The sequence below is a fragment of the Sturnus vulgaris genome, chromosome 1, assembly GCF_052056855.1.
Source record: "Sturnus vulgaris isolate bStuVul1 chromosome 1, bStuVul1.hap1, whole genome shotgun sequence".
Lineage (NCBI taxonomy): Eukaryota > Metazoa > Chordata > Aves > Passeriformes > Sturnidae > Sturnus > Sturnus vulgaris.
The window spans coordinates 156,533,799-156,545,998 of record NC_142243.1 but is presented as its reverse complement, the minus strand read 5'-3'; the positions used below and the strand labels follow the sequence as shown (position 1 = coordinate 156,545,998).

Sequence of the window (12,200 nt, the reverse complement as noted above, 5' to 3'; positions counted from 1 at the left end):
GAGCCCCCCAGGATGGCACCTCTGGTCAGGTTTATACCCTGAACTCCCCAGGATGGCACCTCTGGCCAGGTTTTTACCCTGAGCCCCCCAGGATGGCACCTCTGGCCAGGTTTATACCCTGAGCTCCCCAGGATGGCACCTCTGGCCAGGTTTATACCCTGAGCCCCCCAGGATGGCACCTCTGGTCAGGTTTATACCCTGAGCTCCCCAGGATGGCACCTCTGGGCAGGTTTATACCCTGAACTCCCCAGGATGGCACCTCTGGCCAGGTTTATACCCTGAGCTCCCCAGGATGGCACCTCTGGTCAGGTTTATACCCTGAGCTCCCCAGGATGGCACCTCTGGGCAGGTTTTTACCCTGAGCCCCCCAGGATGGCACCTCTGGCCAGGTTTATACCCTGAACTCCCCAGGATGGCACCTCTGGCCAGGTTTTTACCCTGAGCCCCCCAGGATGGCACCTCTGGCCAGGTTTATACCCTGAGCTCCCCAGGATGGCACCTCTGGCCAGGTTTATACCCTGAGCCCCCCAGGATGGCACCTCTGGTCAGGTTTATACCCTGAGCTCCCCAGGATGGCACCTCTGGTCAGGTTTATACCCTGAACTCCCCAGGATGGCACCTCTGGCCAGGTTTTTACCCTGAGCCCCCCAGGATGGCACCTCTGGCCAGGTTTATACCCTGAGCTCCCCAGGATGGCACCTCTGGCCAGGTTTATACCCTGAGCCCCCCAGGATGGCACCTCTGGTCAGGTTTATACCCTGAGCTCCCCAGGATGGCACCTCTGGCCAGGTTTATACCCTGAACTCCCCAGGATGGCACCTCTGGCCAGGTTTATACCCTGAGCTCCCCAGGATGGCACCTCTGGGCAGGTTTTTACCCTGAGCCCCCCAGGATGGCACCTCTGGCCAGGTTTATACCCTGAGCACTCCAGGATGGCACCTCTGGCCAGGTTTATACCCTGAGCTCCCCAGGATGGCACCTCTGGCCAGGTTTATACCCTGAGCCCCCCAGGATGGCACCTCTGGTCATGTTTATACCCTGAGCTCCCCAGGATGGCACCTCTGGGCAGGTTTTTACCCTGAGCCCCCCAGGATGGCACCTCTGGCCAGGTTTATACCCTGAGCACTCCAGGATGGCACCTCTGGCCAGGTTCTTATGCATGGCAGTGACCTGGGAACAATTCTGGTCTGAACACACAAGTCACGAGAGGGTCAGGGACAGGAGGAGACAGGAGCAGGTGCTCTCTGGGTCAGGTGTCCTGCAGGTTACCAGTCCCCAGGGATGTTCCTCATGGCTCAGGCCTGGGGCCAGTTCAGGGCAAGATTTTTATTAATAGTTTCATCTGGCTGCAGGAGCTGAATGCAACAATGTCACTTTGCTGATGATGCCAAACTGGAAGGTGCTGGTGACTCTCTCAAGGGCCATGAGGCCTCACAGGAGGATCCAGACAGGCTGGGAGGGACATTGGGCAACCATTACTGGCATGAAATTTAACCAGAGCAAATGCCAGGTTCCACAGCTGGGACAGCACAATGCCAGGTCCAGGTATGGTTTGGAGAGGAGTGCCTGGAGAGTTCAGTAAAAATGCTTTTTTCCACTTCACATTGTTCCTTATCACCTCCTCAAACAACTCTCAAGCAGGAGGAGATTACATCAAAAACGAGACCAGCAATTTACCTCCTAAAGCAGCACAGTGAGCACGGAGAGGTCTGAGAGCTCTGCTGCCAGTCCTGTGCCAGCGAGGGTGCCACTCACCTGGCAGCTGGCACACACTCACTGTGGGCAGTGCCTGGAAAATGTCACTGAAGTGTCACTGCTGCAGGCACAGAGCTGCTGGACAGAGTCCAGAGCAGGGGTAGCAGAATATCCCGAGCCCCTCTGCTCTGGAGACAGGCTGTGAGAGCTGGAATTGCTCAGCCTGGAATTGTTCAGCCTGCAGGGAGAACTCACTGCAGCCTTTCAGGACCTGGAGAGGGGCTGGGGACAGGGCCTGGAGTGAAGCACGAGGGGGAATGGCTTCCCAGAGGGCAGGGAAAGGTGGGAAACTGCAAAGGAATCCTACCCAAGGAGGGTGGTGGCACAGGGCACCCAGAGCTGTGGCTGCCCCAGCCCTGGAAGTGTCCCAGGCCAAGCTGGACAGGACTTGGAGCCCTTGCTCTAATTCAAGGTGTCCTTACCTGTGCCAGGGGGTGGGAATGAGTGGGCTTAGAAGTTCCTCCAACCCAAAGCATTCTGTGATTCCATGATACAGGACACCCTGAAACTACAGCACTTCCACCTACCCAGAAGGGATCAGTGGAGCATCCGTGGAATTCTTCAACATTCACTTATTTCAAATTATTCCCAGGCCTTACAATAACCACCCACGGGCCTCTGAAGTGCATTTCCATGGGAAAGGAATCGCTAAACAGGACAAACTTCTGTGCACACATTCCCTTGTACCTTCCTCCTCCTTCATCTTCTTCAGGTCGTCCTCCCCCACCAAGGACACACGCTTGGGAGGCTTGTCCAGGTGCTGCTGCTTCACCTCCATCTCAAAATACTTCTGCCTCTCACGGAAGGATCTCTGCTCAGGGCTGTGCTGTCCCCCAGGGCTGTGTGCAGCCACCTGCAAGAGCCACACTGCTGCCCACGTGCTACCAGGCCACACTGCTGCCCACCGAGCCACAGCACTGCCCACTGCCCACAGCACTGCCCACTGCCCACACAACTGCCCACCCAGCCACAGCACCGCCCACAGCACTGCCCACAGCACTGCCCACAGCACTGCCCATTGCCCACAGCACTGCCCACAGCACTGCCCACAGCACTGCCCACAGCACTGCCCACTGCCCACAGCACTGCCCACAGCACTGCCCATTGCCCACAGCACTGCCCATTGCCCACAGCACTGCCCATTGCCCACGGGCGCCCTCCCCATGTCCCTCCAAGCCTTACTCTGCTCCTCCTCCTCCTCCCCTGCCCTCCCTCACTGTGACCCCACCTCCCCATCCCCAGCCCCCGTGACTCCCACCTTTCTCCCAGTCCCAGCACTCACCTCCGAGGCCATTCTCGTGTTTTCTGTGCTGCTCTGAGCAGACAGTTCCTAGGAAGAGAGAAACAAGCGTGTTCTAAAAGAAATTTTCCAGCCACTCCCCAGCCAACCTCCAGCCATGTGTGCCCAGGGCCAGACGAGCTGACACAGGCTCCTGAAACTGTCCCACAGCTCACACAGATTTAACAAGGTTTAGCAATGGCCAGGAGTGAGGATTTCTGTTAAAGTGATGCTTAAACGGAACCACGTGTGAAAACTTCTGAAAGGACACAAACTGAAAAACTGGGAAACAGGGACAAAACAGGAGCAGGGCTGAGCTAGAGGGGATTCATAGGAGCTGGTGGGAGCTCACCCACACTTTGCTTACATCAAAGACAAAACCACCCAAAATTTACTTTAAAGAAGCAGAGATGCCATGAGAAAGAACTAATCTGTATTTACTGGAATGAATAACAGAATACTGGATGAACAGAACTACAGGGGGAGGAAACTGATCCACAAAATCCATCTGTGAACCAGGAATCCATAGGGGTAAAATGAGAACTGCAAACAAGTTATGGAAAAGAAGAAAGTTTTATAATTAGACAAACTGAAGGGACCCACAAAAAGAGAGCAAGGAGATGACCTCTGGCTTTATCCAAATACACTCCTAAAACTAATTCAGAATTCAGACCTTGAGTGAATCTGCCTGAGCAACCTCCTACAACTCTGGAGGCATTTGAACAACGTGGGATTCCTGGGGGGATTCTTGGGGGTGTCCTGAGCTGGACTCCATGATACCTGTGGGTCCCTTCCAACTCAAGACATTCCAGGATTCCAGGACTCCAACATCCAAGGCTGCCCTGTTTTGCATGGGGGATTGAGGCAACGACCTCCCAAAGCCTGACCTAGCCTGGACTGTTCCAGGATTCAGCTGGATGGAGGGGAAAAGGAAGAGAATGAAGATCAAAATCTATTAAAAAATGTCTCAGCACAGGTTTAGCCTGGCCCTGGAGTCTGGAATTTCAGAGTTCCTTTGCATGAGAACAGCATGGTTGTACATCAGAATCCCAGTGTCTGGGGAGAACAATGCTGTGAGATCCTGTGAGCTGCCAGGACCTGACACAGCCAGGACTCTGCCAGGATGAGCATCTGCATCATCAACATACTCCAGCTTCCACAGGACCTCCATATATCCCTCCTCTAGAGCAGCTTCCTTTGGAGGGAACCAAACTGCTTTCCTTGTCACACCTGTGCTGGAGTTACCTGTGTCCCCAGCAGGGGCCGGGACAGGGCAGTGTGACAGCAGCTGGAGTTACCTGTGTCCCCAGCAGGGCCGGGACAGGGCAGTGTGACAGCAGCTGGAGTTACCTGTGTCCCCAGCAGGGGGTGGGACAGGGCAGTGTGACAGCAGCTGGAGTTACCTGTGTCCCCAGCAGGGGGTGGGACAGGGCAGTGTGACAGCAGCTGGAGTTACCTGTGTCCCCAGCAGGGGGTGGGACAGGGGCACTGCTGCGAAGGTCTTGTAGGCCTGCTTGACATTGATGGGGACCTCGTCAGGGGAGGGTGGCGACGGTGGCCGTGGTTTGTGCTACAGGGACAGACAGGAGGTAAAGGTGAGCACAGGTAGGGGGAAAAAACACAGCCCAACTCTTGGCCCACAGAGCCTGACGAGTGGGGTATGGAAAGGAACATGTCAGGGAACATGTAAGGGACATGTCAGGGAACATGTAAGGGACAGGTAAGCCTTGGGAAGGCTCCTCCTGAGCCTTGGGCAGGAACACGAGGAGCAGGGCACTGCACACACACTGGACACAGCAGCACGAGGGTCACAGCCCCGTTCTGTTTCCTGCAGGTGAACGAATGGCACTTCTGGTGGCACAGATCTTCACTGACCTGATGGGAATGTTGTGACAGATCCTCTGGCCAAGGGCACACTGCTGTCCCCGTCCCTGAGGATTTCCACCCAATTCAACCAGCAAGTGCCTACCTGAATCAGGGTTTTTTGGGCCAGAACATGACAGCTATGCATTGACTCCAACTTCTATTTAGGGCTGAACAAGATTCCCTCTAGTGGAAGGTGTCCCTGTTTTTGAGGTCCCTCCCAGCCCAAACCACCTTGTGATTCCACCATCTGATGCAGGGATCTGTGATGTGGAGGAGATCTGCTTTGATCTCAAATTCTCCATATGCAGAGTTACACTCACTGGGAAACATCTGAAAAGACCTGAGGGGACCTTCCTACAGCTTGTCACTGTCTTTGCTGGTCCCTTCCTCACCCACCTTCCTGCCCCATCCTGCCAGCTCTGGGGGAAGCAGCACTGGGGTGACCTGCTCAAAGCAGCACAGAAACGGCAGGGGTGGGGGGCAGTGACACCACAGCCTTCCTCCTGCTGGAAAATAAACCCCTTTTAGCTGCTCATCCCCCCAACCCTGCAGCTGCACTAACCCAGTCTCAGGCCTCCTGGTTTCTCTTAGTCCTTAGGGTAAATGATGCTGTTTGATGATGCTCCAGCATGGGCTAAAGGACAGCACAGTGAGACCAGAAGACATGTGAAGTGTGAACCCTGCCCAGGTCCATGGATTCTGTAACAGCTGCTTGCCTGCAGATCAGGTCTCTGTACCAGCCCCAATAGGGAGAGAAGGGCTGGATTCATGGAATTCATGAATTTGTGTGGGAAGGGACTGAAAACCCATCCAGTCGCTCCCCGCTGGCATGGGCAGGGACACCTTCCACTATTCCTTCCACTTTTATACTGAAGGGACACAGGTCTTCCATCATGACAAAGACCAAAATACCTGAACTTTTCTCTCCCATCAACAAACAGCCCCAGGAATATGAACCTTTCAAAACCAATCATTTTTCAAGCCATAAAACCCATCAGCAGGATGGTGCCAGCTTTTGCTCCAAGGTGCCAGACATCAACCAAGGTTCTGTAAGGTTTATGTTTCCACAGAACTCAACAGCTCACAAATACAGCTCTAAACCTGTGTCTGCTCTGGGGATTTGGGCCACAAAGGCTTCAGCAGGGCTGACTGCTGGGACAGTCACCTGTGGCAGGGTGTCAGGCACAGGTCAGGTGTGGGAGGGTGTCAGCACAGGTCAGGTGTGGCAGGGTGTCAGGCAGTCACCTGTGGCAGGGTGTCAGGTACAGGTCAGGTGTGGCAGGGTGTCAGGCACAGGTCAGGTGTGGCAGGGTGTCAGGCACAGTCACCTGTGGCAGGGTGTCAGCACAGGTCAGGTGTGGCAGGGTGTCAGCACAGTCAGGTGTGGCAGGGTGTCAGGCAGTCACCTGTGGCAGGGTGTCAGGCACAGTCACCTGTGGCAGGGTGTCAGCACAGTCACCTGTGGGAGGGTGTCAGCACAGTCACCTGTGGGAGGGTGTCAGGCACAGTCAGGTGTGGCAGGGTGTCAGCACAGTCACCTGTGGCAGGGTGTCAGGCAGTCACCTGTGGCAGGGTGTCAGGCACAGTCACCTGTGGCAGGGTGTCAGCACAGGTCAGGTGTGGCAGGGTGTCAGCACAGTCACCTGTGGCAGGGTGGCAGGCACAGTCACCTGTGGGAGGGTGTCAGGCACAGGTCAGGTGTGGCAGGGTGTCAGGCAGTCACCTGTGGCAGGGTGTCAGGCACAGGTCAGGTGTAGCAGGGTGTCAGCACAGTCAGGTGTGGCAGGGTGTCAGCACAGTCACCTGTGGCAGGGTGTCAGGCACAGTCAGGTGTGGCAGGGTGTCAGGCAGTCACCTGTGGCAGGGTGTCAGGCAGTCACCTGTGGCAGGGTGTCAGGCACAGTCACCTGTGGCAGGGTGTCAGGCAGTCACCTGTGGCAGGGTGTCAGGCACAGTCAGGTGTGGCAGGGTGTCAGGCAGTCACCTGGCAGGGTGTCAGCACAGGTCAGGTGTGTGTCCTGCCCCACAGGTCCCACACTTACAGAGCTGTGCATCCTGAAGCCGGGCTCGGGCTGCTGGAAGGGGTTGGGGCTCTCCCCCTGCTCGGCCCGGGGGCTCCCAGCGCTCGCTCGCACGCGGGACAGGGGCTGGATCACGCCAGGCTTGGTCTGCTCCAGGGGCCCCGGGACAGGGGGAAAGCAGAGGAACACAAGGGGAGGGAGAAAGAGAGAAGAGAAACGAGCAGTTAGGGCAGTGAGGCGTCTGCCATGCAGGTGAGTCAACAAATCCATGCAAATCCATGCACCCCCTGCTTTCCTCAGCTGTGCTGCCTGCTCCGGCTGCCAGCCAGACCGGCAGGGAGAGCCCTTGGAGCCAGAACAGACCCAGCGAGGAAGGGTTACACAGGACCAGTGGATCACAGAGAAGGCCAGGACAAAAGGAAGCACCTGCCATACCAGCTGCAGCTGCAAGGGCTGGCAGGGCATAGTGAGTGCTGGGAAAATGTGAGCACCAGGGATGGAAGCCGGGAAATATGGAAGTAGGGAATTGGCAGAAGCTGTGGATGGAAGTGAACCAGATGGAGCCAGAGCTCTCATGAGAACCGTGGTTACTGAAGCAGAGGCAAGAGTCCAAAACTTCTCCTTGGCGTCACCATCGCTGCTGGATGTTGTGTGAAAGTGAACAAAGCATCTGCAGCCAGAGAGAGTGGCAGCAGGGACTGGGTAAGCCAGCAAAACTTCCAGGAGGAAGCTGCGAGGGTAAACAGGAATAAAAGCTGCAAAAACAGTTATGCTGGGTTTTCAGATGGACCATAGTTAAGGCCTGATGCATTTCTACAAACGTGAGGCATGGTGGAGGACTGGAGGAGACAGAATAGGAGCCAAGAGGAGGAAGAAACAAGCTCCATGTGCTGGGGGATGCACATGGACACCACAGTCAGGTCTCAGCTGTACTCACTGATTTACTGTCATCCTGAGATGTAATGAAGTTAATGGAAGCCTGCAAACAGAAACACGGGTCAATCTGGAGTCCACCCCAAAAGCCTTTAGTTTACCCCTGCCCCACTGGCCACCCTGTGTGGGGAGCTCCAGGTCCTACAGAACCCCTGTCCCCAGTACCTGCCCACCTCCATGAGCCTCTCCCAGCACCTGTGCTGCGTCAGGGGGCCCTCACAGCTCTGCACATCTCCAAACTCTGACCCTAGCTCTGGGACAGTCCTGGCCCATGGCACATCCCCTGCTCCTGGCCCATGGCCCATTCCCTGGGCACCTCCCCTGCTCCTGGCACATCCCCTGCTCCTGGCCCATGGCCCATTCCCTGGGCATATCCCCACCCTCTCCACTTGCCCCCAGCCCCAGCAAAGCCATCCCCCCGCAGCTCTTCCCTAAGCACTGGCGGTGCCATCCCAGCAGCAGCTCCCAGGAGCAGCCCCTCATGCCTGAGGTGCCAGGAGGGTGCTGTTCCCTGGAGAGCCCCAGGGGGATGCCCCAGGGAATGCCAGTTCCCTGTGGGGCAGTGGGAGGCAGGGCAGCAGCAGCAGGAGCAGCACACTCTGCACTCTGCACACACAGCACTTACAAAGCACTGCCGGCCAGGTGAGGGGGCCGGGGGCAGTGGGAGGCAGGGGATGCCCACTGGGATGCCAGAGGGATGCCAGTTCCCTGTGGGGCACAGGAAGCCCCATGGGAAGCAGGGCAGCAGCAGCAGGAGCAGTGCACTCTGCACACACAGCACTTACAAAGCGCGTCTCCCTGCCGGCCAGGTGAGGGGGCCGGGGGCAGTGGGAGGCAGGGGAGCCCCAGGGGATGCCCAAGGGGATGCCCAGGGGGATGCCCGTTCCCTGTGGGGCAGGAGAAGCCCCATGGGAAGCAGGGCAGCAGCAGCAGGAGCAGCACACTCTGCACTCTGCACACACAGCACTTACAAAGCGCGTCTCCCTGCCGGCCAGGTGAGGGGGCCGGGGGGCTGCGGGCACCTGCAGGGGCACGGGCAGGGGAGAGAATGGGAGAGAAAACGGAGACACTGGGTTTTCCACGGGAGAGCAGCAGAGCCACTGCAGCAGCAGGAGCTCTGGGGGGTCCCCAGCACGGGGGAGCCCCTGCCTGGCACACACAGACCCACCACAAACACCTCCTGCCTCCCCCACCCCTGCACGACTGTCACACTAATGCCAGGATAAAGATTCCATTTCCCTCAAGGAATCGTCTGAAATAGGGCAGTAAATTCTGGCTGGGCCACAAGATGTTGAAACCAAAGAATTAACATGAAAAATAGATGGAGCTAGAGAATAAGAGACAATATTCCTGGGAATTTCTGCTCCAGAGCAACAACCTAAGGTCGAGACTCCCCAGAAAAGGAGAGCTCTGGGACCGTTCAGCCTGGAGAAGAGAAGGCTGCAGGAGACCTTAGAGCTCCTTCTACTGCCTTACAGGGCTCCCAGAGAGTTGGAGAGAGACTTTGGACAAGGGCCTGGAGGGACAGGACAAAGGGGAATGACTTCCCACTGCCAGAGACAGGGTTAGAGGAGATTTTGGGAAGAAATTCTTTCCTTCAAAGGTGCTGATGCCCTGGCATAGGGTGCCCAGAGAAGCTGTGGCTGCTCCATCCCTGCAAGTCTCCAAGACCTGTTTTGACAGGCTTGGAACAACCTGGGATAGTGGGAGGTGTCTCTGCACATGACAGGGGGCTGGAATGAAATTATCTTGAAGGTCTCCTCCCACCCCGCCACGGGGCCAAGTAGCGCCTTAATTGATCACCGCGAGCCCCCCGCCAGTAATTATGTTAATTAAGTGAACTGAATGAAGGAATTAATGGCTCAAAGAGCACAGTACACAACACCCCCGACCGCTGCTACCGCTGGACTGAGGGTGAAGCAGCCTCAGCGCCCCTTTTATCATCTCGGCAGCCCCGCCCCCTTTGTCTCCCTTCAGCCAATCAGGACACTGCCCGCCTCAGAATAGCTCGCCCTTTTCCCCGCCCTGTTCTTTCCTGGTTAGTCAATCAGCGCACGGGTCTGCCCACAGACACACGCGTTGGCCAATCAGAGAGCGGTATGAAAGGGGCGGGAAACGCTCAGCCAATGAGAGCGACGGGTGCCTCACGGTGAGCGCCCAATCAGAGCGCGGCGGCCGAAAGGGGAGAGGGGCGTAAAATGGTGGCCGAGAGCAATCAGGGCAGCGGTTGGAGGGGTTTTGGCGGGTCCCAGGTGGGATTTGAGGGATTTTGGGGCTTCCAGGTGGGACTCTGGGGTGAACTCTGGGGATTCGGGGGTCCCAGGTGAATTTTGGTGGTCTCAGTTGAATTTTGGGGTGATTTTGTGGAACTTTGGAGTGTTCCAGGTGAGGATTTGGGGATCCAAAGCGGAATTTTGTGGTGAATTTCTGGAATTTTGGTTGTCCCAGGTGGGACTTAGGGGGGGGATTCTGAGTTTCCCAGGTGGATTTTTGAGGTAAATTTTGGGGTCCCAGATGAATTTTGGGGTGAATTCGTGGAATTTGGAGGGTCCCAGGTGGAATCCGGGGTTCCAGGTGGAATTCTGGGGTGAACTGGGGGGATTTGAGGGAATCCAAGCTGGATTTTAGGGTGAATTTTGGGGGATCCAGGTGGAATTTTGAGGGTCCAAGGTGAATTTTGTGGGTCCCAACTGAATTTCAGAATGAAGTTGTGGGATTTTGGGGGTCCCCGTGGATTTTGGGGTGAATTTGGGGTCTTCTGGGGCATGAGCATGTGTTTTGGGGGGGGATTTGAGGAAGTCTGGAGCTCCAAACCATCCTGGGATTCTGTGAAAACCAATCTCAAAAAAAACTGGCACTTGTGGTAAAAGGAAAACTTACAAATAATGCAGCTGCTCTCAGAAATGCAATAGGGAAACACAGTGGAATAAAGTGCACTGGAATAGCTCAGCTATAACAGTATCCTCTTCTAATCATGAACACTCAATTCTAAATGATCCAAGAACTGCAGGAGATGTGAGACAGGCCGAGAAGAAACAGAACTGGACTGGAGTGCTGCTCCTCCTGCATCCTGCATGCTCCTGAGCCTGTCTCACCTCAGCCCAAGGTGACTCTGCTCACCGCAAGAGCTCCTGTCCAGCTCTGAGAACTGAAATAGGTCACTAAAGACCAGGAAATGCCAGAGCTGGTGGGGAGAGCAGCTGGACTCCAAAAGGAACACAACAGACCCAAAAATGACTACGAACAGAGAACAAATTACAACTGGCAATTCACTCCAGCACCCAATGTAAAACCCACTAATAGGCAACGACCGTAAAGGGAAAATTTAAAAATCTTTTTTTTCATTTAATTTCAAAAGGCTCAACTGAGCTGTGACACCTCCTGCTGTGGGTGGACAGGGGGGTCAAAGACTCAGATATTGAAAAGCAAAGTTCAGAGGTAAATAAGGACTATGAATGTCAAGGGATAAGAGGTAACGTTGATAAAGAAACAAATCATCAGAAGTTCCAAGAAACAAAGGCACTCCCCATTCCAGAGGGAAAGGCTCCAGCAAGGAGCTGTACAGATCACTCCCTGAGGGCAGGGTCACCCTGAAGTGGCTGCAGCAGGATCCCTCCTCCTGCCCAGCACTGGGGGCACCTCCAGTCTCACCCTGAGAACCAGGGATGCTCTGCACACCTGGGCACCACTGGGCAGCCCTGCTTTACAGACCCAAGATCCTCTTCCAAATCCTGACTCTTCCATTTCTTACCACGAAATTGCCAGAATTCATCTCTGTACAAGGCACTGGTCCAAAAAGACTATTCACTCACAACTATGTGCTGTAGCCCCTCCTCATCACCCTGCAATTATATTACCCCTCAGAGCTCATTTATGACTAAAGTTTTTATTCTATTTACCCTCCTGGCTCTCTGAGACATTTTAAGGAGGGAGTTGTTCTCTTGCTGTCTGCTGAGATGGATGCCCTCCACCCTGACAGTGCCACTCAAGGATGGAAATTGCCCTCAGCTCCCTTTGTCCTTTACCCCTGGAAGTGCCTCCCTGCCCTTCACCTGTCCTGGGGACAGTCTCACCTGCGGATTACTGGGGGAATAGGGGGATTCACGCCTGGAATTTCCTGTCCCAGACTCGCCCACAGGAGCCTGAAAGAGAGAAGACAAAGCTGAAGACAAAGCTCGAGTGTTACTCTGCAGCAGGAGGGGCTTTGGGACAGCCTGGACATCCAGGGAGCAAGGTTAGCAGGGCCCAGCAGCAGCTGGCACATGCCAAAACAGCGAGGGAATGACGTGAGACATTGGAACCAGAATCATCTCCCAGTGCCCTGGAGCCCAGCTGGATCAGGTTCC

At 55.6% G+C, this 12,200-nt stretch overlaps 1 protein-coding gene across 18 annotated transcripts in view; it reads right to left on the bottom strand.

The window, feature by feature from the left end:
* The window catches only part of SCRIB (scribble planar cell polarity protein), a 112,015-nt gene that overhangs the window by 17,720 nt on the left and 82,095 nt on the right, over window positions 1–12,200 (bottom strand). For 9 of the 18 annotated variants that reach the window (XM_088180945.1, XM_088180992.1, XM_088180939.1 and 6 more), the window contains 7 exons: window positions 11,928–11,996; window positions 8,826–8,876; window positions 7,859–7,900; window positions 6,943–7,068; window positions 4,491–4,604; window positions 3,038–3,085; window positions 2,443–2,608 (listed from right to left, as the gene is read on the bottom strand). In XM_088180945.1, the coding sequence (XP_088037071.1) occupies window positions 2,443–2,608; window positions 3,038–3,085; window positions 4,491–4,604; window positions 6,943–7,068; window positions 7,859–7,900; window positions 8,826–8,876; window positions 11,928–11,996 (616 nt within the window). The remainder of the gene's footprint in view (window positions 1–2,442; window positions 2,609–3,037; window positions 3,086–4,490; window positions 4,605–6,942; window positions 7,069–7,858; window positions 7,901–8,825; window positions 8,877–11,927; window positions 11,997–12,200) is intronic. The other 9 variants (XM_088180967.1, XM_088180986.1, XM_088180997.1 and 6 more) reach the window with 6 other exon arrangements.